General features: G+C 58.0%; 5 protein-coding genes, 1 long non-coding RNA gene and 2 other non-coding genes across 10 annotated transcripts; 4 read left to right on the top strand and 4 right to left on the bottom strand.

Annotated features, from left to right (window-relative positions):
* Window positions 1-277: 277 nt before the first annotated feature.
* On the bottom strand, window positions 278-2,697 carry MSRB1 (methionine sulfoxide reductase B1). The gene is made up of 4 exons (XM_061349199.1): window positions 2,546-2,697; window positions 2,033-2,175; window positions 1,587-1,701; window positions 278-997 (listed from the first exon to the last, which is right to left on the bottom strand). The coding sequence occupies exons 1-4, from the start codon at window positions 2,598-2,600 to the stop codon at window positions 966-968; spliced, it is 345 nt and encodes a 114-aa protein (XP_061205183.1). The 5' UTR covers window positions 2,601-2,697; the 3' UTR covers window positions 278-965.
* Window positions 2,698-3,039: 342 nt separating this feature from the next.
* On the top strand, window positions 3,040-10,415 carry LOC133210087 (testis-expressed protein 2-like). The gene is made up of 13 exons (XM_061349192.1): window positions 3,040-3,147; window positions 4,073-4,225; window positions 5,606-6,477; window positions 6,594-6,794; window positions 6,872-7,166; window positions 7,412-7,623; window positions 7,747-7,893; window positions 7,997-8,096; window positions 8,237-8,369; window positions 8,471-8,608; window positions 8,768-8,984; window positions 9,264-9,380; window positions 9,853-10,415. Exons 3-13 carry the CDS (start codon window positions 5,614-5,616, stop codon window positions 10,024-10,026), a joined length of 2,598 nt encoding a protein of 865 aa, XP_061205176.1. The 5' UTR covers window positions 3,040-3,147; window positions 4,073-4,225; window positions 5,606-5,613; the 3' UTR covers window positions 10,027-10,415.
* Window positions 10,416-10,880: 465 nt separating this feature from the next.
* Window positions 10,881-20,153, bottom strand: RPL3L (ribosomal protein L3 like). Of its 3 annotated transcripts, none has more exons than XM_061349194.1 (10): window positions 20,025-20,153; window positions 17,303-17,495; window positions 16,526-16,694; window positions 15,594-15,729; window positions 14,327-14,513; window positions 13,661-13,821; window positions 13,321-13,422; window positions 12,608-12,703; window positions 12,094-12,213; window positions 10,881-10,996 (listed from the first exon to the last, which is right to left on the bottom strand). In XM_061349194.1, exons 2-10 carry the CDS (start codon window positions 17,340-17,342, stop codon window positions 10,940-10,942), a joined length of 1,068 nt encoding a protein of 355 aa, XP_061205178.1. In that variant the 5' UTR covers window positions 17,343-17,495; window positions 20,025-20,153; the 3' UTR covers window positions 10,881-10,939. The 3 variants fall into 3 exon arrangements, with proteins under 3 accessions (XP_061205178.1, XP_061205177.1, XP_061205179.1); XM_061349193.1 differs by lacking the exon at window positions 20,025-20,153 and adding an exon at window positions 18,243-18,401; XM_061349195.1 differs by lacking the exon at window positions 20,025-20,153 and adding an exon at window positions 17,981-18,046.
* NDUFB10 (NADH:ubiquinone oxidoreductase subunit B10) lies at window positions 19,249-21,044 on the top strand. Its single transcript, XM_061349198.1, has 4 exons — window positions 19,249-19,432; window positions 20,143-20,281; window positions 20,566-20,705; window positions 20,827-21,044. Exons 1-4 carry the CDS (start codon window positions 19,285-19,287, stop codon window positions 20,925-20,927), a joined length of 528 nt encoding a protein of 175 aa, XP_061205182.1. The 5' UTR covers window positions 19,249-19,284; the 3' UTR covers window positions 20,928-21,044.
* Window positions 21,045-21,440: 396 nt separating this feature from the next.
* Window positions 21,441-24,315, bottom strand: RPS2 (ribosomal protein S2). Its single transcript, XM_061349197.1, has 7 exons — window positions 24,126-24,315; window positions 23,906-23,995; window positions 23,367-23,474; window positions 22,618-22,791; window positions 22,383-22,542; window positions 21,838-21,929; window positions 21,441-21,562 (listed from the first exon to the last, which is right to left on the bottom strand). Exons 1-7 carry the CDS (start codon window positions 24,279-24,281, stop codon window positions 21,482-21,484), a joined length of 861 nt encoding a protein of 286 aa, XP_061205181.1. The 5' UTR covers window positions 24,282-24,315; the 3' UTR covers window positions 21,441-21,481.
* LOC133210113 (small nucleolar RNA SNORA64/SNORA10 family) lies at window positions 22,004-22,141 on the bottom strand. Its single transcript, XR_009724862.1, has one exon. It is a non-coding gene; the product is annotated as a small nucleolar RNA SNORA64/SNORA10 family (small nucleolar RNA).
* LOC133210091 (uncharacterized) lies at window positions 24,315-25,254 on the top strand. Its single transcript, XR_009724853.1, has 2 exons — window positions 24,315-24,603; window positions 25,056-25,254. It is a non-coding gene; the product is annotated as an uncharacterized LOC133210091 (long non-coding RNA).
* Window positions 24,831-24,955, top strand: LOC133210115 (small nucleolar RNA ACA64). The gene has a single exon (XR_009724864.1). It is a non-coding gene; the product is annotated as a small nucleolar RNA ACA64 (small nucleolar RNA).
* Window positions 25,255-25,334: the final 80 nt, after the last annotated feature.

The following is a 25,334-nucleotide window of genomic DNA, read 5'->3' as shown; positions in this document are numbered from 1 at the left end:
AGTGCACTTTGTACGGGTGCCCTCCTCATGCCAGAACTGAGGGAAAACCCATACTGAGCACAGCAGCACCATAAGAGCAGTGAGGCCTCCCCAAACCACCCATGTGTTGCACTGGAGCTGCACCACCAGACCATGGGTGAGCGAAGGGTTTTGTCACCTTCAGAACTCCTTGTGTGTAATTACAGGGGAGGGTTTGGTTTGGGGACAGGGAGGGAAGGGCACGATGCTATTAAGGAGCCATCAGTGTCCCTAAAGCCTGAGTTGTGCAAAGGGCAGCCCTCCCTTGCACTGGGGAACCATTGGTGCCACTGGAGTTCACAGCACAGTGATAAATCTGGTGTAAGGCCAAGTGAGAACCGAGCCCAGAGGACGTGGGGGATTGAGACCTGTGTGCAAGATGAGGGGTAAAATACCTGCCTGCTGTCTAGTGGGATCATAAACCCATCCTCGCCCTAGCACCCTGGCAGGGTTTATATAGGGCAGTTCATACCATGATCCCAGCCTAGAATAGCACCAGGGATTAACCCAGACTTTGACCTCAGCTAATCCAGAGCTATTCCCTGGAAATGCCAGAGGAGCAGCTCTGGGTTGCATCAGTGCCACGTCAGGCACATGAGCTGCTCCCATGGACCCTGATAGAGGCAGAGGGATGCTGGGGAGAACAGAGGGGGTAAGGGTGGGTACAATGAAGGGCTGCAGCCTTTGCGTCACCCCAAGTCGTGTGAAACACCCTTAGGTGCAGCTCACAACCGAGCCAGCAAGCACACAGCTCCAGCACCCCCATTTTCCCCTTACCCCCCCCCTGCTCCTCCCAGCACCCCAAATCAGAGCAGCACAGAGAAGGAACCAGCCCGGGGACACCAAGAGCATTCTCTTGCTGGTGATGTCCCCTTGACTGGATGGAGCACCCCAAGGTGAACGCAGGATGAGCCCAAGAGCAGTGCGCAGGCAGAGCAGGGTTGTGCTTACTTCTCCTTCAGGTCCTTGTCTGCTTTGCCTGAAAGGAGGAGAGGAAAGTTCCAGGTTCGTGTTTCCCACCCCAGAGCCACCAGCCCTTTTTACACGGTTATTTCCCTACACCCGGCCAGCATCCCGCATCCCACAAGTGGGAAGCAAGCCATGGCCAAGGGGCTGCCCTGAATTTGCCTCCCAAAGGCTTTTCTCACCCAGGGGGAGCAAAGAGCAGGGTAACCACAACAGCAAATACCCCTTCCCATAGAGCAATAGCCAGAGCTCCCACCCCACTTCCCCAAGGGATTCTCCCAGCCCTATTTAAGCCACCACAGGAGCTCCCTGCCCTTGCCCTGCATCGCAACCAGAAAGCCCCAGTGCTGCGCTGCCCTTTGGGCACAGGCAGAGCCCCAGCCCCATGCAGGAGGTCCCCACACTCCCTATTTCACCATGGGAGCCCAGCTGAGCAGAGCAAAGCACTGGGGATTTATACAGGATGGAAGTGGCTCCTTGGCTTATCTGAAGCAGCAGCTCCCCCCGGCCGCAAGCAGTGCAGCGCACACCGCGTGTGGCTATCAGCAGTGTCCCCGAATGAACCATGTGGGGTGGAAGAGCTCCCCCACCACAGCCGGTACCTTTTGGGATGAACTTCAGCGAGCTGCTGAATATTCAGAAGCGGGACTGGCCCCTCTGGGGACCATCATTGAGGAACTCATGGCCGAGCCCGTTGCCGCACTTGCCACAAGACACCTACAAACGATAGCATCATTGGGATGGTTTGGGTTGAAAGGACCTTAAAGCTCATCCAGCTCCAACCCCTGCCACAGGCAGGGACCCCTTCCACTGGAGCAGCTTGCTCCAAGCCCCTGTGTCCAACCTGGCCTTGAGCACTGCCAGGGATGGGGCAGCCACAGCTTCTCTGGGCACCCTGTGCCAGCGCCTCAGCACCTTCACAGGGAAGAGCTTCTTCCCAGTTTCCAACCAGCACTTCCCCTGTTTCAGTTTGAACCCATTTCCCCTTCTCCCATCGCTACACTCCCATGGGTCTGCTTTGCCGTCCCCAAGGTTTCCCTGTTGGCACCTTTAAGGCCCCCGGCCGCTCCAGGCGCTTGGCCACGCTGTCCTCATGGATGGTCTCGGTGAACGCTGGCCACGGGGACGAGTGCTCGTACTTCGATCGGCTGGAGAACAGCTCATGGCCACACTTGGCACAGACGTAGATGCCTGGGGTGGGTGGTGAGAGAGGGGTCAGGGATGGGGGCAGCACCCGGATGGCTCCCAAGGGATCGGGATGGCGGCATGGGACTTTATGGCCGCAACCCACATCCCCTATAAGGGCCCCTCTATAGCAGGACAGGACCCCCCCCCCCAACTCCACCTTTGCAGTCCGGGTCGTGCCCTCCCCTCCACGGGGGATCCCCCAATAGACGGGACCCGCAGCCCGGTTCCCAGGGTGAAGGATGCCCACAGGAAGAACACCGCATCCCCCTCCCCAACAGGCCGGGATTCCAGCCCTTACAGGAGGGTCCCCAAACCCCACGGGGCCCCCAGAACCCCCCGAGAGCCCCCGCCCGGCGCCGCCGGCCCCGCTCACCCGGTTGGAAGTGGTCCTTGAACACCTCTCCCCCTAGGAAGGCGCAGAAGGACATGGCTGCGCCCGCCGCACCGGGACCCGGCCGCTCCGCCCCGGCTCCGCCCCGGCACTGCCGCACGGCGCCCACCAGAGGGCGCTGAAGGGCGGGCGGTACCGCAGGGGGGGGTCCCGGTACCGGTGGGGGGGGGCCCGTTATCGGGACCGCTCCGCCCCGTTCCCCCAGTGGGAAACCCCGGTGCGGGCCCCGCCGCCCCGGTGAAGGGTTCCCGGGTGGAGGAAGCCTCCGGGGGAGCGCGGGGACCCGGCACGGTCCTGCGGATGCTCCGGCCCCGCCGGCTGGAGCGGGGCACCCGCACCCGAGCAGGACCGCGATCGGGGCGGATGCTCCGCCTCCAGCAGCCGCTCCTCGCCCAGGCACCGGCATCAGTGCCTGGATCCCGGCATCACCAGGACGGGCCGGCCTCCTCTGCCCCGGCACAGGGTCCGGTCCCCCCCCGGCATCGGGACTGAGCCTCCCGGCATCCTCCCCCCCGCACCAGCACCGGTTCTGCGCCTGCACCGGGACTGCTCGCCCTCCTCCGGCCCTTCCCCGTCTGCCTCAGGTACCGGCGCTGCGGGAGTGGGGCCCGGCAGGGAAGGAACCGGGACCGGGATCGGGTGGTGATGCTTGGGCAGCTCTTGGGGTGGCCTGGGGGCTCCCCCCATCCCGGGGGTCTCAGTGGATGGGGTGCAGGCCCATAGCCAATGGGGACCCCCATCCCATCACCCCAGGAGCAGAGGGCTGGGGGTCACCCTTGGGACACCCCCTGGAGACCACAGTGGGAGGCGATGTGGGGCCGAAGGGAAGGAGGAGGCAGGAGCCTGGCGTGTGCAAGGTAAGCCTTGGTAAGCCTTCAGACCTGGCTTTGAAGGTGAACCTTGGCAGGCTCCAGGAGCATCCAGCTGGTGGGAAGCATCCTTCACATCACCACGAGTCTCCTCTTCCCTGGTTTTACCTGAGGCCCCTTGAATGAGTCCTCACCCACTGGGCGTCCATGGAAATTCCACCTTCCTTCAGCCAAGAGCAACAATGCTGATGCCCTTTGGACTATCCCAAGGAACCAGCCCTGCTGCTGGATAGAGCCTGGCAGCAAAGCACTCAATGGGCTCCTGCTCCCTAATGCCAGTGGACATCTCCATCACCGCGTGGAGACCCCAGTGTGGGGCCAGCACTGGCGATGCTCCTGCCCGCTGGGTGCTGCCACCTTCAATCAGCTCAGGCTCTCCTCCGGGCAGGCTGAGCTCCCTGCTCCAGCCCTTGGGATTGATGATTCCTGTGGTCCAGCCATGCACCCATCGGGGTCCATCCCATTGCTCCCACCCTCCCAGGCACCCAGGGGTGGCTGCGTTTCAGCAGCGCATCTACAGCCCCCACTGCACTTGCTGTCCCTGACAGATGAAGGCTCCCATACAGTCCCAGCTATTATTATCCCTGTCTCCCACTGTGCTAATGGTCTCTCAGGAAACAGCCTTTTTCTGTGTTTTTAGCTTGTAAAACCCACGGATACCGGAGCGGTTGTAAGGAAAAGGCAGACACGGAGCAGAGCACAAGCACAGGGGAGCTGATGTCCCCCTAACCCAGCGGGGACAGGGAGCAGTGACCTGGCAGGACCAGCCTAGGACCAGCCCGGGGGCTTTCTGGTAGGCACAGCCAAGGGCTGGGAAGGATGATGGGTGATACTGGGGATGGATGTGGCATGGTGCCATTGAGAAACCTGCATGATGAGGGGTCAGTGGGGCTTTCAGCTGTTGTCGTCCGTCCCCCCCCCAGTTGCTATGCTTGGGTGGGAGGTGTTGGAGAAGGGGTTCCTTCTAAAGCCCAGCTCTGGGGTTCATTCTCCTCCCCTCACTCCCCATTTTGCTGTTCCGGTGCTTTGGCCGGTGCTGGTGGTGCCGACGATGCCAGCGCCACAGCCAGCTTTCTGCTGGATGCTGGGCATCACCCACGGACCATTTGGGGTTCACAAGTGGCTCCTGTAAGCCAGAAGCGAAGCAAAAGCCACAGAACATGGTGTTATATAAACAGGGCTGGAGGCAGCCACAGCAGAGCCTGTCACTGATTCACAGCACCGAAGTGCTTTGAAGATCCAGGCTGATGAGGATGGGGGTGTGAGGCAGCCCCAGGGCAGCACCCTGCTCAGCCCCAGCTCCATGGGATGGTGTCCTGGGTCCTGCTGCAGGGATGCTGTGAGGGGAACACCCTGGATGCTGGGCTCAGCCCTGCAATGGTCCCTCTGAGCCCATCCTGCAACCCTCATCCCTCCCAAAGCAGGGGCACAGCTTTGGAGCAGGGTCAGCTCCATGGCTTTGGCAGGAATGGAGCAATGGAGAGATCACTGTGGCTGTTGGGGATGGGACAAAGCTTTGCCATGGCCAGGAACACCCCCAGGGATACAGAAACTGCGTTAGGAAGTTTTGTGCCTCTTCAGTAAACACAGAGATTGCCAACCCCCTGCATCCAGAGCATCCTCACGGTGAACCGGGGTCACGGCTCGGGCTTGCTTCATTTCAAGTCTCTGCAATGGATTAAGCAAGGGCCAAACCATTTGAGCATTAAGTGAGGAACATTTAGAGGAGTCAGAGTCCTGGTGGCTGGCATCGCATCCCTGCTCACAGCCCCTGCACTTCCATCGGGACCAACGGAATGTGCTGGTGCAGGAATATCCCCGTTGTTCCACTGCAGACCTGGCTCATGGCTCCAGGATTTCAGAGGCCCCGTTGCTAATTCCCTGCTGAGTTTTATCCTCCTTATACAAGCGCTTCCCCTTGTCATTGCCATCTTACCATGGTATCTTCTCCATCCCATCCATGCTGGGATGCACAGGGAAAGCCACAAGCCTCCCACCCGCTGGCAGCTCCATGGCCCCAAAGGCATCCCGAAATAGGCTGGAAGGTGACGGGGTCCCCTGGGACACCCTGCTCCTGTTCGGTGGCTCATGGCGATGCTGATGGGGAGGGACAGGGATGTGCTGCGTCTCAAAGGGACACAGACCCGAGCTGCTTCCCCCCATCCCTTGGCAGCACCGGCGATGCGAGCGATGTCAGACCAGGCTGCGGCAGCAGCGGCCGCCTCGCCGACCCTGGCACCGTCCCCGGGCTCCCCTCGGCGTGGGGACACCGATGGGACAGCGCCGCACCCCACCGGCACCAGGGAGGACGGCGGAGGCCAGGACGGCTGCGGGCTTTTCCCATTGGATGGGGACGTAAAGCCTCCCCCTGCATCCCAGTCCAGCGGGATGCTCCTGGCTGACCTCCCTCGGGCCCCGCAGCCGCGGCTCAGCCCGGCCAGGTCCCGCACGGCCCCGTCTTCCCCCAGCGTCTCCCCATCGGAGACCCGCGCCGCGCTGCTCCGGCTGCGGGAGGCGCGGCTGGAGGACACCAGGAGGCGGCTGTCGGAGGCGGTGCAGGAGCCGCTCACCCGCCTCAGCCGCCTCATGGCCGAGGAGAGCGGCGCCGGGCCCCGGCCGAAGCCGGCAGCCGCGGGGCAGGATGCGGGGGGCCGCCGGGGACAGCGGCTGCGGGACTGGAGCCCCTGGGAGCCCGCCCGGAACTGCCGCTACGAGATCTGCTCCTACGGGGACGTGATCCAGGTGCTGGAGGTGGCGCCGCGGGACCCGGAGCCCCCGCTGCCGCCCCCCGAGGAGCCGCCGCCGCCGCGGCCCGGGAGCGCGGTGCCGGGCAGAGCCCTCGCCTCCATCGCGCTCCTCGCCTACGGCTACTTCGTGCTGCCGCTGCCGCCCTACGCCGCCGGCCTCTGCCTGGGGCTCGTCTGCGGGCTGGTGCTCGGCTTCCTCGCCGTCCTCCTCCTCGTTCCCAGGGCTCCGCCGGGGACACGGGGCTGCCTGCGCCCCAGGCTGCTGCCGGGGGAGCCGCGGGAAGCGCAGCGGCTGCAGGTAGAGATGGGATGGGATGGGTGTGACACGGGGTGGGCGTGCTGGGCACCACCAGCTTGTGCTGCTGCCCCATACGGCCCAGTGGGAAGCAGCCGGCTCCATCTCCCCGCACCCAGGGCTGGATGAACCAACTGCACGTCTACGACCCGGAGCTTTTCCACCCCTCGCTCACGCACTCGGTGCTCGCAGCGCTGGAAGGAGCCACCCTCAAGCTCTCCTACCCCAAGAGCAACATCCCGCGCAGAGCCACCTTCGAGGAGGAGATCCTGGATGCTGTGTTCATCAGCCACCGCTCCTATGACCTGACCGACGCCAAGGTGAGCCCGGTGGTGCCCAGGGCCCTCAACACCCCGATGCCCTGGCCTGTCCTCACCGCCCCCCCTCGGTGTTGCAGGTCTTCCTCTGCCCCCCCAGCCTGGCGCGCAAGCGGACGTGGAACAAGAAATACCCCATCTGTGTCCTCCTCGCCGAGGCGGCCGACGGGGAGTGCAGGAGCAGCGAGGAGCAGGATGAGGAGCAGCAGAGGGATGAGGGGACAAAGAAGGCGCCGGTGCCAGGGCAGGACATCCCAGGGGACAGCAGGGAGCGGTGCCTGTACCTGTTCGGGCGGACAGGGAGGGAGAAGGAGGAGTGGTACCAGCACCTGGTGCGAGCCTCCCGCGGGACACCCAGCAGCAGCCATGGGGAAGGTGAGAAGCAGCATCGTGTCCTATGGGATGTGCTGGGGATGGTCCAGGGTGGGAGCTGCCTTGCTAGGCAGCAGTGAGTATATGGGCATGCGAAGAAGCTCAAAGCACAGCCAGGAGCCTAGAGGACCACCCTTAGAAGCATAGGATGGGTGGTATGGCACTGGCATCATGGCCAGGCAGCACATCACCACATGGGCATCATGGCACATGAATCATAGCCAGGATGTCACCTCTCATGTCCCCAGGCACGGGCCCAGCACCACAGAGCAGCGGTAGCAGCAGCGGGGGGAGCTCTGAGGACATCCCCTCCGCTCTCCCACCCAAGGAGCTGGAGGGGAGCATCCAGCAGGAGATCTTCCTGGATTACAGCACCTACATGGCCCGATTCGTGCCAGCGCAGGCCGGGGGCAGCCCGGAGCAGAGCCCCTCTCATGGAGCACTGAGCAGCCCCACAAAGGTGAGGGGGATGAGGGCAGAGGCTGATGGATCCTGTGTGCTGCGGCTCATCTCCCAACCAGTGGGTCCCACTGCTCACGGGGCCACCCTGCTCCAGGAGCTGGTGACCGCTGTACCCCCACAGCTCGGTGAGGACGCAGTGGGGCACAGTGAGCCCTGCATGGCCTGGATGAACGCGCTGGTGGGACGCATCTTCTGGGACTTCCTCCGGGAGCGGTACTGGGCTGAGCAAGTGTCCAACAAGATCCAGAAGAAGCTGAGCAAGATCAAGGTGAGAGGCAGGAGCATCGCAGCACCTGGGGAAGCTCCAGCCGTGAGGCTCCGCAGTGGGTGCCAGCCTGGGGTGAGCATCCCCATGTGGTTCCCTCCATCAGCTCCCCTACTTCATGAACGAGCTGACACTGACAGAGCTGGACATGGGCACATCCATCCCCTCGGTCCTCAGCGCCTCCAGCCCCACCATGAATGACCGAGGTAAGAGCCCCGCAGGGACCCATGGCTGGCCCCATGGTGGGTGTTATTGAGCTGCCAGCCTTGTCCCTGAAGCAGGGAGGTTTGGGCAGGCTCATCCCCTGCAGAGCTCCCAGGGGCTCACCCCATCCCTCTCCTGGCAGGGCTCTGGGTGGACATGGAGGTCACCTACAGCGGCTCATTGCAGATGACCCTGGAGACGAAGATGAACCTCTGCAAGCTGGGGAAGGAGAGCGCTGCAGAGGAGAGCGGCCCAGCAGAGGCAGGAGGAGAGGGGTGAGGACACCGTGCATGGCTGGGGGTCACCCTCCGCCTGCCTGCTGAGGTGAGAGGGTGCTGGCCCCAGGGCACCCGGTGATGCTGCTCGGGGCTCGCAGGGCCAGGCCGCGGCTGATCCTGCTGGCAGACAGCGATGCGGAGTCATCCAGCGCCGGCTCCTCCGATGAGGAAGATGTTGCTGCTGCAGAGCCCATGGGAGCCCTGGGGGAGCGGGTACCACTGCCTGGCACCGAGGGGTAAGGGGTGAATGGGGTCTGTGCTGCAGGAGGCACGGGGCTGGTTTCCCTGTAAGGCACACGGTGCCAGCCCTTCCCTGGGGCCTGCTGTCCATGGGGGTGCTGTGGGTGACGGCTGAGGGATGCTGGAAGCCAGCACGGGTCTGGGTCTCACTGCAGCCACGTCAGCGGCAACAGCACGAGCCGGAAGATCCTGCGCTTCGTGGACAAGATCGCCAAGTCCAAGTACTTCCAAAGGGCCACTGAAAACGAGTTCATCAAGAAGAAGATCGAGGAGGTTTCCAACACCCCGCTGCTGCTGACAGTGGAGGTGCAGGAGCTGGTGGGAACCTTGGCTGTCAACATCCCACCGCCACCGACGGACCGTGTCTGGTACCTGCTCCCCTTCCTCCCATGCAGGGAGCACAAGCATCCTCCTCCCAGCGCCCCATGGCTTGGCCAGGGACTCACCTCCGGGGTTTTGGGTTCATCCAGGGCGCCAGCAAGCACCCAAAGGGACTCACAGCCCTCACATTAGGACCTGGGGACCCAGAGCTCCCATTGCATCCCAGCACCTCCTCTCCCAGGAGGCAGGTCCCTAAAGCCCAGCAGTGAGGCTGTACCCCACAGCCTGGATGTGATGCTTTCTGCCCCTTCCCTTTCCCCGCGCAGGTACAGCTTCCGAGTGCCGCCGCAGCTGGAGCTGAAGGTGCGCCCGAAGCTGGGCGAGCGGGAGGTGACATTCCTCCATGTCACCGAGTGGATCGAGAGGAAGCTGCAGCACGAGTTCCAGGTGCCTGCTCTGTCACAGGGCTCAGCAAAGCAGTGCTGCCATCAGGGACAATGAGACCTCGGTCTGGGATAGGGTTATCTAAACAGAGCACCGACATCCCATCTGGTCTGTCCAGCTTTGGGCACTCAAACACAACCTAAGGAACCTGTTCTGAGCATTGGAGTGCTTGAGGAAAAGTGGTTTCCTCCCAGCACATGCAGCCCTGTCCCAAGCAAGGGGATTTACAAGTGTCAGCAACAGGCAGACACCCCCAGAAGGGCTGGATTCCGCCATCCACTCTGGGTTTGGGATGCTCCCCCACAGGATACCTGCACCTCTAAGAACAGAAATGTCCCCATGGGTATTTAGGTACCCAAATCTCCCCAAAGAGCTGCCCATTCACATGGCTGCAGAGTGCTGGTCCCTTACCCTCTGCCCTGACCACTCTTGAAGTGTTCAAACCCACTGACTTGTTGTGGCTTTCTCTTTGCAGAAAATCTTGGTGATGCCAAACATGGACGATCTCATCATTCCCATCATGAGCTCTGGCCTGGATCCTCAGCCACCCATGGGGGCACTGCCCAGGGACCCACGGGCAGGGCAGAGCCATTGCACAGAGCCCAGGGACCTCACTGGGACACGGGGCCAACCAGGACCTGGGCACTGAGTGCAGCCGGAGCCGTGGGGTCTGAGCTTCCCGGTTCATCGCATCCGCAGCACTTGTGTAGATGAGGCTCCTCCTTACACTGCAAGCACACGTTCAGAGCAGAACCAGACACGGGGCAAGGGGTTTGCTGGAGGCACAAGAACTTCGTGCACTCCCTACCAGCTTCTCCCAGCTCTGGAGCAGCGGAGGGCTGAGCTTTCCACTGTCTGGTTCCCAAAGAGGGTGCAGGACGCCCAGAGCGGTTCTGCACTGAAGGAGTTGGGATCAGCGCTGATCCAAGGCATCACAGCTCCACAGCACATCCCACCCTCCCCGCCGGCAGCTGGACTGCAAGGAAAACAGGGGTGAGAAACGAGTCCAAAGCTGAATAAATCCATCCCTGCCCAGTCTTACCTAGCAGCATCTTATTGTACCCGAGTTCCCACAGCTGCTGAAGATGGATTCGGGATCGTGGGGCTTTGTGCAGGGAGAGGAATCCATGGGTCATGCTTCAGCAAAAGGAGTGCTGGGGGGTGCGTGTGAGAGGTGGAGAGGGGAGAGACGGCCAGTAAGAGGCAGGTCATGGGAAGGCCCTATATTCCCAGTGGAAACTGGAGCAGGAGTGCCAGTACCTGCCCTGCTCTCCTCTGGAAGGGGAGTTCAGCATGGATTGGATGAATGCAGGCAGGAGGGAAAGAATTCCCAGGGCAAAGGAAAGGGAGGATCGAGAGGACAAAGCAGACACTTGCCTGTCCCAGTTACTCCCTGTCTATATGGGCCAGTCCCAAGTGCTGCTTGTCCCAGGAGCCTTGAGGACGTGCTCAGCACCAAATACAGGCAAGGCACCCCTCCAGAAGGAAGCCAGGGAGCAGACATGGCTCGAAGCCCCTTTATTGACGTGCCCAACATTAGGCTGCCTCGTGCATCTCCATCCTTACACCTCTTCCTGCCCACTTGGCTTCGCCTTCACCAAGTGCTTCTTCTGAGGGCCCTGGAAGAGAGCAGAGAGGAGAGCTCTGGGTGTTCGTGGCAGGCAAACCTGGCCTGTGGGGAGCAGAAATGCAGCTCTGGCCCCTTTCTGGAGCTCCTGGTCTCTGCTCCCCACTGGGAGCTCTGTGCCTCCATTCACCAGCCACCCCCAGGGCCTCCCTATGCCCGCAGGAATGGGGAGCATTCCTTCCAACCAAATGTAAAGCTTTCCATGGGGGAAACTCTTATCTCATAGTAGAAACCAGCAAAGGAACCAGCTGCAACCAGGTAGAACCACCTCCTGGCACTAAGAGCTATGTCACAGCTACTCAGGACTTGCAGTGACAGCAAAGCAGACCACGGAACAAGCTCCTAACACTGGGATAAAGGAAATCAGCTTAACCTCTAAAGAGCTCTGCAAAGGCACTGCAGAGCCACCCCCCTTCCTAGGGCTAAGCAGGCTTAGGCAGTGGCACATGGGATTTCTAGCTGACAGGCCACATCCAGACACTGCTCATGGCTGTGTGGTACCCAGGCAGTTGTTTCTGCTAGCTGAAGGCCTGGCTCACTTAACGCTTCCTCAATGTCACCCACAGGCTTAGGCACCAGCCTGGGGTAGGTTGCAAAGCTGTTCAAGTAACTCTGCTTGGTTTGGAATTACTTAGATGGGGGTTTTGTTGCTTTGGATTTAAGAAAAATACCCTCCTTGGCCTTCCTAAAAGCTTCCTGACAAAAGAATCGCTAACTGATGTCTGAATGTGACCCTCTTGAGAGCATGAACATCATAAATCATCCCAAACAAACCAAAGACGTGCACAATTGTGGGTGAAAGGCACCATATGTCCAGTGTGGTGCCTGCCAAGTTAACTGCTTGTCTAAAAGATCCTGTGGTGAATGAGAACTGCGTGGCCATATGGTGTATTATTTGCTGGTTGGGTTGTCTTGGATCACTCACACAAGCATCATGCTCTTCCTTAGCATCATAGCTGCTGTGTGAATTCAGTTCTTTCCTGGCTTTAATGCAAGATAGTCCTGGTCACTGATACATGGAGACAAAGGTGCCTGGTTGGAACCCATCAGCTGCAAGCAGGGCCTAGGAGCCGGAGCAGTGTAACTCACCATGAAAGCCCGTTTCTCCTGAGCTGTCTGGAAGCGTCCGTGGCCAAACTTGGAAGTGGTATCAATGAATTTGAGCTCAATGGCTTCCTGAGAGCGGCGGCTCGTCTGCACCAGAAGGGACTGGGAAAGAAGAGTCACAATGCATCAGGATGACTGCTAGAGACCATCTGGACATGTGCTCTGATGGAGGCAGGGTTGAGTCCTAGGTGCATCCATCAGACAGGTACCTGCCTTCTCAGAGACACCCCTGGTGCTCAGGTGATGCCTTGCATTGCAGAGCAGCTCTCAAGGTGCTTAACACCAAGGTGCTGGGCCCTGCATCGTGGCCCTCAAACACTTGCAGCTTCTGTCTCCAGAGAGAGTGCCTCCCTCTAGCTGCCAATGGTCTCACTGAGCACCACATCATGAGCCACATGCCCCCAGCAGCACAGAGCCAAGGGCCTCCCCAGCCTCTGGCATCCTCCACACGGTGAATCAGCCCATAGACTGTCCCCCAGCACCCCTGCGCTCTCACCTTACGCAGGGTGAGCACACGCTTCTTCGTGCCCATGACGCAGCCCTTCAGCATGAGGAAGTCGTTGTTGACCTCTCCATAGTGAGGAAAACCACCCTGTGGGGAGAGGCAGGAGAGCTGGGTACGGGAGACATGGCCAAGGGTGGCATTTCCTAGCAAAGGAGGCGGTGACTGACAGCCCCTCCAGCTAAGGACACTGCACCCACCAGCCTGCCTGCTCAGGACCACCAGAGCGGGTCACACTGACTGCAGGATCTCAGTTAAGGGGTGCCCCATAAGAGCTGGGGAGGCAGTAACCCTGCTTCCTTCCCTGAGGGATGTGGGTGAACAGAGAGCGGAGCTGGCTGGACTCCCAAGCTAGCAGCTTTAATAAGCCAAAGTGAACTTTAAGGCCAAGTTACAAACGTTTATCTGTTAAGGATCAGATTTTTAATGTAATTTATGCTTTTTTTTCTATTTAAACCAAGTTCTCCATTCCTGCCAAAGTTATCAGCTGGAAGTTTAATGTTTGGGTCTACCAATGGGCCTAAAAAACACCACAGAGAGATGGTTTTCCATGTCCAAAACATGAGGAAAGGAATCACTGCATTTCTTTCAGTGAATTTCCTTCCAATCGTTTCCTATGCAGCTGTCCCCAGGCATGGAATTACTTCCTTGGCTCAGATTCCCGCAGCCAGGATCAGTCACAGCCCTGGCACCCCCTCAGCCCTTACCATAGGAGTAATGGTCTTCTCTGTGAGATCGTAGTGCGTCGAGGCGTTGTTCTTCACCACCTTGCCATCCTCCACATGGATCCCATGGCCGATGCGGTAGATCTAGAACAGAAAGGACATGGAGATGGTGACTTCTGTGTCCCGTCGCTGAGGGATGCCACAGGAATGACACAGTGTTCCCCAAGGTGTGCCTTCAGTAGGGAAAAACACTGGGAAAGACATGGAAAATCTCCAAGGAAATGTTGGAGAAGCTTTGGGGAGCAGAGGCCACCCTGCAGAGGAGGATGGTGTCAGCATGGGAGGGAGGAAGGCGCTCTGAGGGCGCCCATCGGGGCCATACCTTCTTGTTGAGCTCCGTGCGGTGGTGGTAGCCCTTCTGGCCAGCCCGGGCAATGGAGTAGCCAACCCGGGACGGGTGCCAGGCTCCGATGCAGGCCACCTTGCGCAAGCCCTTGTGCGTCTTCCTGGGGAGCTTCTTGGTGTGCCAGCGGCTCGTCACCCCTGCAAGTGCGACCAGAGAGGGCGGTGAGAGCCCCAGCGAGGGGCAGAGCTCGTGTTCGAGTGCTGGGGATGGGACAGGCTCCATCATCCCGCTGCAGTTCTGAGATGACTCCGTGTTGGAAGGAGCCCAAGAGCTGTCACCACCGCGAGAGGCTGGAGCACAGAACTGTTCTCACTTCCCATGGATCCCATCAGGCTGAGATCTGCTCTTGCTGAGCACAGGCAGTGCAGCCACAGGAACGCCCACACCTCCACACACGTGGGGTTTGTGAGAAGTTCAATGGCTCTGAGTACTCACGGTGCCTCTGAGCACCAACATGAGCAGGCAACATGGGCTTCACTTGAAATCACAGAAACCAAGCTCTGCTGCAATGGAGCTGCATGGCATGGGCTTTGCTACTCCTGAAGCAGTAAGTCAGTGGGTTCTCTAACACTGCTTTACCCTAGGGACAGTGTCAGATGAGGACAGCATCAAGCTGCTGGCAAAGGTCTCCTTGCTCTGTACCTTTCATCCCGTGCCCCTTGGTCACGCCAATGACATCAATCATCTCGTTCTGGCTGAAGACGCTGTGCACAGAGACCTGCTTCTCCAGCCTCTCCCGAACCCAGTCCACCTTGTCAGCCACTGTCCCACCGTTCAGCTGGATCTCCATCACGTGGGCCTTCTTCTGCCGCAGCGGGAGCAGCTTCATCTGCATTACACAGGGCAAAATGCTGCTCCTTGCCCCACAGACATGAACACAGAGGCAGGGCTGTGTCACACCCCACTTGTGAGGGGCACAGGGGGGGAGCAGAGCTCTTCAACACCCCTCTCTGTTACACCCTCAACCCACTTCATAACAGTCAGCATCCTGGGTCCCCATGCCTGTATATCTGGGACCTCTTGGAGGCAACTCCTTATCCTTGAGCCCAACCACCCCATCTCCCAGTGCTTCCATTGCAGGCAGGAGCTGATGCACACCCGCTCTCCAGGGAGCACAGGACCAAGCCAGCCTCATCCTACCCCAAGAGTTAAGCCCAGCAGTAACAGCCATGGTAGGTGGGTGCCCCAGAGGAGCCCAGCACTAGAGCCCCCTCTAAAACAGAGCACTGTGAGGAGCCAGGATGCAGCTCCCTGCTCTGAGACAGTCAGTGCCTCTCCTTTGGTCGTGCTCCACCTCTGCTTCCACACTGAGCAGTTATTCCTAGCTCCCAGCAAGAGGTGCCTCCGCTCTCTCCCACCCCCAGTAGTGTTCATAGCCCCTGCCAAACTGCCACAGTGGGGCTTTGAGGTTCTGTGCCAGCTACAAGGGAAGCCTGGAGCCAGCTTAGCTCTGTCCCAGCCTCCAAAGCAGACGTTAACTCCAGGGATCAGCAGGAAAACCGTCCCTGTGTGCCCAGCAATCAGCATCTGGCAAAACCAGGCCTGCCCCTGGGTTATTTTTGCCCAAAACACTTGACACCGGTTGCTAATTTGAGGTGATCATGGGGCCTGAGGTCCCTGTGCTGACACAGGGCTCAGCACCTGCTGAGGCTCCGTGTGCTCCGCTCTCCTCTATGGGGTGTATGAGCTCCTGAACCACAGCCCCTGCAGCAATTCCGGCCTCAAAGGGACAGTGCTGGTGTCAGGAGGGAGCCTCCCATTGCCTTTAGACCCTGTCCCACACCCCCTGGCCAGTGTCTGCTTGCTCAGCCTCCTGTGACCCCCCCATGATCCCACCTCCCAGGTCCACACTTCCCACCTAAGGAAGAGCCAGAAGCCCCCTTGCCCACCCCAGGAACGAGGCTCTGACCTGTGTGTGCACAATGACACGAATGACCTTGCAGTACTTCTTCATAGCTGCAAAATCCTTCTCCAGCTGCCTTTTGCCATCCTCATCCTGCCACTTTTTGCAGTACTTGGTGAACGCCTTCTTCTTGCTCTTGTGCCTACAAGCAAAGCGGTTTAACACCCAGGCAAGCTGGATGGTGAAGTGCTTCTGCACATCCCTGCGCCCTGGGACAGCGGGGAGGGACCCATCACCCTGCCAGGTGCCTTAAGTGTCAGGGCCAGCACCCAGGGGTGTGAAGTGGGAAGAGGCAAGTGAATAATGAGCTGTGACAAGGGCTGGTAATTCAAACCTTTCTGCATGAGGAATCCAATTGTCTCCCACTGACGGGCTCAGTGCCACCAACATGCAAGTGCAAACTCAGAGTGAAGCGGGGAACACAGCCTCTAACAGGGATCAGAGGGATGGGGTGGGTGGGTCTCAACAGCACTTTATGGGAGACACGATTCCTGCAGTCGTGTTTCCATTTTCCTCTCTGCTGGTGTGGGGTTTGGGGCACCGATGTTTAACAAGAGCCAAGGGGCACATTCTGCATCAGCTTTCCCCCAACAAATCGGGTTTTCCTCCCTTCATTTGGTGCCTCAGCTCGAGTGTTCCAGTTCAGTGGAGAGCAGATGAGCCCACACTAAGGAAAATGAACCTGCAGCACACGCTGCCATGTGATATTGTGCAGAGCTCACCCAGTTCAGCTATTAGAATACATTTACATACGCATATGCCCATTGCCAGCACCAAGCTGTTTGCAGCATCTCTGTGCATGACTAAAGCTGCAGTTTCTCTCCAGCCCAGAGCCAGCTGCCTGCGGCTGAGCTGTTTGCAATGGTTGGGTATCGGTGGGGAGGATGAAAGGGGGACCCCTCGCATGCAGCACCCCAGGGACCCTCCCCAGCACGCACCAGTTCCTGTAGAAGCGCCGCCGGCACTCGTCACTGATGTGCTCAGCAAACACTGTCTTGAAATTCCTCAGCCCCTTCGGGGTTTCTATGTACCCCACAACCCCAACCACCACCAGCGGAGGGGTCTCAATGATGGTCACGGCCTCCACCTCCTCCCTCTTAGAGATCTCTGCAAGATAGGAAAGGGAAGCAGTGCTCGGTGTTGTTTAGGATCAGATCATTCCCTAAAGCCACTTGGTAACGGTTGGACTTGAGGATCTTAAAGGTCTTTTCCAACCCGGTTGATTCTGTGATTCCATGATGTTACAGTGAGCAAGCAGTGTGTTAGGGGCAAGGTCACACTATAGCTTCTCAGCCAGCATCAGCCCTTCCATCTCCCACCTACTGGAGGACCACATGGGGTTCAATCTCTAGAGCTTAGACCCTGTGGTCCAGCAGCATTAACCCACCTTCGCAGCGGGGGGAAGCATCACATTGGGTGGCTCTTGCCTTGGATATCTCAGAGGGTAACATAAATTCCCCAGCAAGATGCTTCAAGCCCAGGAGTTACCCTGCATGATCCTTCTGCCAGCAGGATCCACCGGTCTCCATCCCAGTGTGGGGACTTCCCAGCAATCCCTAAGGCAGCCCTTGGCCATCCAACACCTGGATGGTGGTTGAGGACACATCCCTGGATGCTATGTGCCTCACCACCCATTCCCAGCAGCAGCCTCTCCCACCAGCATCTCTTGTTTCCATCCGGGATGCAGCTCCTTCCTTCCTCCCGACAGCACTTACTGAGCCCAGGCCTGTGCACCTCCCGCACGGTGTGCGTCATTCCCGCTTTGTAGCCCAGGAAAGCCGTCAGGTGCACTGGTTTGCTGGGATCATCCTTCGGCCACGACTTCACCTTCCCTCGGTGGCGCCGGCTCCTCTTGTGGGGAAGGAAGCCCAAGTGGCCGTGCCTGGGAGCGGAGAACTTGCGGTGGGACTGCAGGGAGGAGGAACAAAGGGGATCAGCCTCATGGTGGGCTCCTAGAAGGGAAAGCTCAATGGGAAACACCCCCTTTAACATCAATGAATGCTGGAGGGGGTCTGGATTCTGCCTTGATTCCAACAGGAGAAAAAGATCCCATAACAGGATGGGATTTATGTTCAAGCTTCCAGCACAGGCATGGAAGAAATCAGTGAGTTTCTGGACAAATGGTGCCAATGAAATGAAAACAAACTTGAAAAGGTCTCCTTCCTTCTGCTTAAGGACTTTGAATGAGAAATACATCCCTTGATGGGTCCGTCCCCCTGTGATGTTAATTATAACGGCTCATTTTGTGCTCTTCGGCACCAAAATGGCCCGCTCAGGATTGACGGGCTTCGTGACATCGAGACCAACGGCACCAAACAGCTAACGATCAGGAATAACAGGCAGGGATGCCCAAAGGAATCCGTAATAAGAACACGTGCAGGTTAAACGCGCACCTGGAAACCAAATTAGCAGAGCTAAATATAGAAACCCCAGGCACAAGGTCACGCTGAGAGAAAGCAACAGCGCCTGAGAGGCACCAACAGGGCTGGCCCCAAGGCAGGGAGCTTGCCCAAGCAGCACAGGGTTAGTTCTACACCCACTGCATCCCCTCTGTGCTCAGGTCAGTGGCAGCTCCGGGTGACCCTTCCCACCAAGCCCATCTCCCACCAGCGCTGTGCGCACAGAGGGGAGGCAGCAGCATGGAGCGTTACAGACCATGGGATGTCTTCAGCCCGCTCGGCAGCAGCAGGAGGCGGTTGGGCAGCGCTGCCCAGGCAATCCTTAAGATGTTTATGAGGCTGAAGACACAAATTTAGCCGCTAGCTTCACCCGCTGCTATATCCATCCCGGGCTGGCAGGTTGGACGTAGCAGTTGCGGTGTGATAAAGGTCAAAGGCCCGGGGCTCAGCTTACACTCGTCCCTCCTGAACAACCGGAATGTGAACGGCTCCCGTTGGGATGATGGGGAAAACGGGCACCATGCACATAGAGATGGGCAGCCCGGGCTCGCTGCAGTGCTCTGGGTACGGGTACACTGAAACGCCTCCATCAGCCCAGGAGGGAATGGATTTATGGTTCTGGATGAGGGGATTGGGGCACCTGCGGTGAATTTGGAGCAATGGGATTTGTACCTGAGCTCACTTCTGAGCTCCTCACTACAGGAGAGACATTGAGGGGCTGGAGCAGGGCCAGGGAAGGGCAATGGAGCTGGTGCAGAGCCTGGAGCACAGGGGTGACGGGGAACGGCTGCGGACTCAGTCTGGGGAAGAGAAGGCTCAGGGGGGACCTGATGGCTCCCTACAACTGCCTGACAGGAGGATGGAGCCAGGAGGGGCTGGGCTCTGCTCCCAAGGAACAAGGGATGGGACAAGAGGAACCGGCCTCAAGCTGCACCAGGGCAGGTTTAGATGGAGCTGAGGAACAATTCCTGCCCCAGAGGGTGCTCAGGCATTGGAACAGGCTGCCCAGGGCAGGGCTGCAGGCACCGTCCCTGCAAGTGTTCACACCCCGTGGAGACGAGGCCTCAGTGCCATGGGTTAGCGGTGGCCTTGGCAGTGGTGGGGTACGGGTTGGACTGGGTGAGCTTAAAGGGTTTTTCCAACCCGGTTGATCCAACGGCTCCGACCGGCACCGGTGGCGGAGACGCCCCAAGGCGCTGCAGGGACTACACCTCCCGGCATGCACCGGGCGCGGCGGAGCATGCGTAGAGAGCCCCCTCTGGCCCCGCCGCCATCTCGCCCGCGCCGCCGCCGCCGCCATGGCGGAGGACAGCAACCGGGACGCGTACAAGGTGCCCCCGACCCGCACCCCCGTCTCCGAGAGGACCTCGTCGCTGCCGGACCCCGCCGCCTTCTTCCAGACCGCCTTCAGCTACGTCATCGATGCGCCCGTCACCTTCGTGCGAGGTACCGGGAGGATAGGACACCCCCCCCATCCCACCGCTGCCGGCGGGCCTAGGGCCGCTCCGCGGTGCAGTGAGGGGAGCGGGGATAAGGGCAAGGGGTGGGCACACAAGGACACGGCCGCTGGGACCGGCATAGGGAGATGGGACTGACCGGGACACAGACTAGGATACAGCAGGGACAGGCACGGAGTGGGATAGACCGGGACACAGCAGGGATGGAGGGACAGACACGGATGCAGGACACGGACAAGGAGACAGCAGGGGCAGGCACAGACTTGGAATACAAAGATACAGCATGGACAGATAGATGTGGGGCACAGAATACAGCACGGACACTGGGACATGGGGCATATCAAAGACATAGGGATGTGCACCCATACAGGGCCATGGGACACAGCAGGGACAGACACAGGGACGCAGGATACAGATAAGAACAAAACGTGTATATTGTGTTCAGACACGGATGTGGGACACATTAGAACACAGCATGCACACGGGGTCAGACATGGGGACGTGGGACGCAGACAAGGACACAGCAGGGGCAGGACAGACACAGGAACATGGACAAGACAGCAGGGATGGGGAGCACCAACCTGAGGCGGGGGAAGGCAGCAGCAGCACCGAGCAGTGAAGCTTTGGCAGGCACTGGGGCCATGCTGCCCCTCTGTAGCTGTGGGTCAGGGGTGTCTGACCGTGGGGCTGTCGCTGCAGAGTGGATCGAGCGCCAGCAGGCCAAGAACAAGCACTACTACTACCACCAGAAGTTCCGCCGTGTGCCCGACCTGAGCGAGTGTCTGGAGGGAGACTACCTCTGCTTCTATGAGGCCGAAGCGCAGTGGAGGAGGGACAGGTATGGCTGTCACTGCTCTGGTTGTCACCTCTGGGACCTGCAGCCCTTGGCTTGAACTCACAGCCTTGTCACGGACTCTGGGGTGTTGACAGCACCTCCTGCCCACTCCCTTGTAGAACACCCCTTCCACAGGGCTCTTGTCCCCTGCAGCACCCCCAGGTCACGAGAACACATCCTCCCATGCTGTCTGGTTCCTACACCTGAGCTTCCACAAGGATCCACCCCCCATTGGCTGTTCTATCACCTCTTGGCTGGGATTGGAGTCACCTCTATCTTTCCCACAGGATGGTGGATCAGGAAATCGTGGAAATAGTCCGGGAAAGGCTCAGTGCTTGCAAGCAAAGGGAGGGACCCAACCAGTTCCAGAACTGTGCCAAGGAGGCAGAGCTGCTGGCGCAGGTTACCAAAGCCTACCAGGACAAATGTGAGTACAGCACCAGCATTTGGGGTCACACAGGCATCAGGGATCTTGAGCTGCATCCCAAACAGGGGCACATTTCTTTCTAGCCACAGAGCCATGCTTCACACATTCACTTTCTTTTTAGATGGTGATCTTGGTGTCCATGGAAATGCAAGGACTTGCCTGATGAAGCAGAAGCACAGGATGATGGAGGAGAGGAAAGCACAAGCCAGTGCCTCTGAGTAGGTGTGAATGGTTCACAGGTCTCTGTGGTGCTTGTACCTGATTCTGCATGCTGCATCTTTCAGCTCTGATGCTGTTGACCTCTACAATAAATGTGCAGAACAGCACATCTGCCATACAGCTGGAATCTGGACTCATTCTTTGAAGGAATCTGAAAACCCTTAAGAGAACTCTTCCTGTATTCAGCTCTGCTGAAATAGCAGTATCTTTGCATTCCAGCTGATCATCACCTTCCCCTAAACCATGGTCAGCCCCCCTGGCTGCCTTACATGGGATTTCCCACTGGACCTCTCCCCACCTCCCTAATTAAGGTGAAGAGCACATGATGTAGGACAGCAAAGTTGGCTCTAGAACCCACTTAGGGACTAATAGAAGATGAACAAGGATCAGCACAGCCCAGTACACTTTCAATTCAACAGCTATTCAGGCTCTGGCCTGCAGACATGAACCCGCCCAAATCCCCAGCAGATTCATCCACTCAAAAGCATTCACCATCCCATTAAACCAGTTGCAATCTCTTGTTCACTGATCACTTTATTGTCTTGCTCCAAACCCACTTAAGTGGTTGCCACAGCAGCTGCCTGGGTTCTCTGCACAGACACTCTGGTGTGGGTCTTCGCCAGGTGATCAGTGAACTCCTGCAAAGAAACAACCCAAACAGTGTTTTATTTCCTTAACCACAACCCAGGGGTTTCTCAGCACCACATCCCTTCCCAACAGTTGTGTGAGGCCTGAGGTACTCCACATACAAGATAGTATTTCAAAGCTTTCCTATTCCCTTTACCCATTAAATAACCTGGCAGTCAACTCTGACTGCGACACCACTCTCTTGCTGTTCAAATGAATCCTTTGGGAACAGCACCTGAACTTTAAAGGGCAGGATTTGGGCTGTGAATTGCAGCATCACTCTCACCTGGTAAGGAGACTTGGTGAACACAGTCTCTTTCCAGAGGTCAGGAGTCAGGTAACTGTAGGTCTTGGAGATGGCATCAAAGGTGGCTTTAGCTATGGAGAGAAGTCAAACATTGCTCATTGCTGCCACAGAAGCCAGCTCACTGTGCCCAGCCCCACTGCTCCAAAGGTGTAGAATTGAGCATGGAACAGGGAGACCACAGCAGGGTCTCTCTGATGTGCACACACAGCTCAGGTTTCTTTCTCTCACCATATACGACAATTACACTACTTCAACCAAGTGCAATCGCGCAGATTGGGAGATGTTTTACTATCAATGCACATAAAAAAAGACAATTTATCATTAATTTTTACAGACCTTTAGAATTACCTACAACAGGATGAACCTGTGTTGTAAGAGGTATCAGCAGAAGCCTTTCCTTCTGCTTCACTGCTCAAATTGAATCAACACCGATTAAACACTGGAGATGGGTACACTGTGCCCCTATCAGTGACACGGGTAACAACACACACAGCTAAGATGCAGCACAAAGCCCTGAAGCTCACCAAAGTTGCCAAGCGTGGCCGTGCAGCCCCTGGCTGAGGTGTAGCAGTCATCAATCCCAGCCATCATCAGCAGCTTCTTGGGGACAGGCGCAGACACGATCCCTGTGCCACGGGGAGCCGGGATCAGACGCACCAGGACAGATCCACACCGGCCAGTGACCTACAGAGACACACCAGGTCATGGCTCCCAAAACACACACTGATCACCAAGCCCAGGCCTGGGAGCCCTGCTCACCTTGCAAGGCACGGTGTGGGGTTTGCCGATCTTGTTGCCCCAGTAGCCCCGCCGTACGGGCACGATGGACAGCTTAGCCAGGATGATCGCCCCACGAATAGCAGTGGCAACTTCCTTAGAGCACTTAACACCGAGACCGACATGGCCATTGTAGTCCCCAATAGCAACAAAAGCCTGGGATGGAAAGAGGAGTTTTCAGTTGTGGTTGAGCTGCTCAGACCAGTGGGGTCTCCCCCAGCAACGGTAACCCAAGCTGCACACTCAGCAGTGAGCAGTCACAGCTCACCCAGACACAAATCAAACCCCACATGCTAAACTCTGCACACCAGAGCTCACAGCTCAAACAGCCCATCTCCCTGCCCCCCAAGAGCTCATCCTTCCGAAGCTGAAGCCAAAGAATTGGGAGTCAATTCTATGTTATAGCCTCCTACTACTCAAAAATCCCATTAATTCCCAAGCATCATTCCCTTATGACATGACACCCAAGGCTTCTCTCTCTGCCACAGGCCCTGAAAAGCCAAGACTGCTGAGCAGACACAACTTAGTTTTGTGCTGTGACTGCTTTCAGTAACATCTGAACACATTGCTAACGTTTACACAGCTACTTCTTAAGCCACCCAAACTGATCCTCACACCAAAACATTTTGTAGTTACTACATAAAAGAATAAAGGTATTTGAACTGATTTGTTAGTTCAATACCAAAACAGCAGCAGACCACATACATAACACAAGAGAAAGACAAGGCCACCTTAAACCTGGTGCGCTGACCAGCCCGAGTCTGCTTCTGGACAGGCATGATCTTCAAAACCTCGTCCTTCAAAGAGGACCCCAAGAAGAAATCGATGATCTCCGACTCCTGCAAGAATCAGACATTGAACCACACAAGGCCTCACTTTCTAAACAACACAGCTTGTAAAGCTCCTACATTTACCATCAACAATAAACACGTTTTTAAAGGAAGTTACTTAAATACATTAAGTTTCACAGGCATGAGCTGGCTCCAGCTGCTGCACGGTCCAGTAAAAGTTTAAAGCTTCATTCTTCCGATCTGAGCAGCACTATCACAGAAGCACTTGAGCAATGCGCTGCCTCCCCACACGAGGCAGAAGACAAACCCCATCGCACTTCACTAAAAGCACCCCCACCAGCCCTCAGCTACTGTCCATTCATGTCACTATCCCAAACACATCACTTGAGCATCCTAAATGCAAGTGCAGCAGCTGCTGCCAGCTCCATAGCTCAGGTTAAAGCTCTCCTGCACGTTATGCAGTGTCCATAGAAGCTTACCTTGATTGGAAGCGAGAAGAGATAGATCTCCTCAAGAGACTTGATCTTCATATCCTTAACCAGGCGACCAAGCTTGGTGACAGGAATCCACTAGCAAAGAAATCCATGGGAAAGGGTCACCGGCAGCACCCCAGGGGAACCGGCTCCAGCTTCCAAACAGACACAGCCTCTTCCCACCCCGCTCCTGGGTCCCCACCACACACCTCCAGGAACCACTTACTTCCTTATCTTCAGCCTTGCCTCCGCGAGCCCCACGGCCTCTCCCTCGGCCCCGTCCACGGCCGCGCCCGCGGCCCCGCAGCCCGGTCCCGAAGCCGCCGCGGAAGCCCCCTCGGGCCGCTCCCGCACCTCCTGCAGCACCGGCGTCATCCGCCATTTGCTAGACAAAAGAAGGGCGCGTTAAGGCAGGATCCGGCGGGTACCCCCGTTGCTCCGGCCGCACGGATGGACACCGATCCGGTGCAGGCCGCACCAACACCATCCCTCCCTGCCGCCATCGCTCCCTCACTCACGTGTTCTCAGAGTAGAAGGCCGCACGGCCCCACCGATGGGTATTTATAGTCTGAGAGGTCTCGCGAGAGTACCGCCTGGCAGTGCAGCCCCGCACGCTGAATGAGGAATACGCCCGGGGCAGAGCGGTGCGTTGCGCTCACTTATACAGGGTCCGGGGCTCCGAGACCACGTTGTCACTGCGCGGTGTGTGTATATAAGGGAGCGCAGGCGTGGGGCGCTCAGTTTGGGGAGAGCCACGGTAGGTGGTGGGTGTGTGTCTTTGTGGTTGTGGTGGTATATTACTCCATTCCCTGTTCTTTAAGCTTATCAAAGCACCTTTTGGGCTGTGTTTATGGTGTTGCTGAGCTGATGCCGGGTGGGATCTCGGTGAGCGGCCTTAGAAGGTGCATTGGGGGTCGTGTTAGCTCCAGGCGCGGTCTGAAAATCACTTGGGTTCTCGTGTGGTCCCTGGTGAGATAACTGTGCCGACAGCAAAGGGAACATAAAGCTTACTGCCTGCGGTGACGTGCGGGGAGTGAAACCCATGTTCCCATAGTCCCTGTACTGGGATATACCCGTTTATACACTGGGTGTTAATGGGGGTAATGCGCGCTGAGTGAGCGGCTCTTCTCATCGCTGACTTTGTCTCCTTAGGCAGGGGCTGCGCTCTTCCTGGATGGATGGACAGCGGTACCATGTGCTCCTTGTGCCTTCACAAGGGCTCTCCTCGCTGCTTATGACAGCTATGCAGGGCAAGCGGTGCTGCGGCGGACGATGATGGAGTACTCACAGCAGAAGCACTTTGAAGTGGTCTTGTTCTGTATTTCTATGTGCAATAAAGGGTGGATTACTTGAAAGCCCATGTGTTGAGTCTCTAGCTGTTGTTTCTATAGCATAACCCGCCCGTTTTTCGCGGTGGTTGGGCCGGGAAGTCGCT

Source organism: Neopsephotus bourkii, unplaced genomic scaffold (genome assembly GCF_033783945.1).
Source record: "Neopsephotus bourkii isolate Nb327-2 ecotype Australia unplaced genomic scaffold, CSIRO-AGI_Nbou_v1 NB_384, whole genome shotgun sequence".
In the NCBI taxonomy this organism is placed as follows: domain Eukaryota; kingdom Metazoa; phylum Chordata; class Aves; order Psittaciformes; family Psittacidae; genus Neopsephotus; species Neopsephotus bourkii.
This window is presented reverse-complemented; position numbering and strand designations above follow the sequence as displayed.

What these genes read in the sequence shown, in the direction of transcription:
- LOC133210087 (XM_061349192.1), top strand. Translation starts at nt 5,614, where the DNA reads ATGCGAGCGATGTCAGACCAGGCTGCGGCAGCAGCGGCCGCCTCGCCG. An exon ending in CACTGAGCAGCCCCACAAAG is followed by an intron (nt 7,624 to 7,746) that starts GTGAGGGGGATG and finishes GTACCCCCACAG; the next exon opens with CTCGGTGAGGACGCAGTGGG. An exon ending in CCCCACCATGAATGACCGAG is followed by an intron (nt 8,097 to 8,236) that starts GTAAGAGCCCCG and finishes CTCTCCTGGCAG; the next exon opens with GGCTCTGGGTGGACATGGAG.
- RPL3L (XM_061349193.1), bottom strand. An exon ending in GCACGGAGCTCAACAAGAAG is followed by an intron (nt 13,423 to 13,660) that starts GTATGGCCCCGA and finishes TTTCTGTTCTAG; the next exon opens with ATCTACCGCATCGGCCATGG. An exon ending in AGAAGACCATTACTCCTATG is followed by an intron (nt 12,704 to 13,320) that starts GTAAGGGCTGAG and finishes CTCTCCCCACAG; the next exon opens with GGTGGTTTTCCTCACTATGG.
- NDUFB10 (XM_061349198.1), top strand. Translation starts at nt 19,285, where the DNA reads ATGGCGGAGGACAGCAACCGGGACGCGTACAAGGTGCCCCCGACCCGC. An exon ending in GCCCGTCACCTTCGTGCGAG is followed by an intron (nt 19,433 to 20,142) that starts GTACCGGGAGGA and finishes CTGTCGCTGCAG; the next exon opens with AGTGGATCGAGCGCCAGCAG. An exon ending in GCGCAGTGGAGGAGGGACAG is followed by an intron (nt 20,282 to 20,565) that starts GTATGGCTGTCA and finishes TCTTTCCCACAG; the next exon opens with GATGGTGGATCAGGAAATCG.
- RPS2 (XM_061349197.1), bottom strand. Translation starts at nt 24,281, where the DNA reads ATGGCGGATGACGCCGGTGCTGCAGGAGGTGCGGGAGCGGCCCGAGGG. An exon ending in GGCCACGCTTGGCAACTTTG is followed by an intron (nt 21,930 to 22,382) that starts GTGAGCTTCAGG and finishes TTCTCTCCATAG; the next exon opens with CTAAAGCCACCTTTGATGCC. An exon ending in TCACCAAGTCTCCTTACCAG is followed by an intron (nt 21,563 to 21,837) that starts GTGAGAGTGATG and finishes GTTTCTTTGCAG; the next exon opens with GAGTTCACTGATCACCTGGC.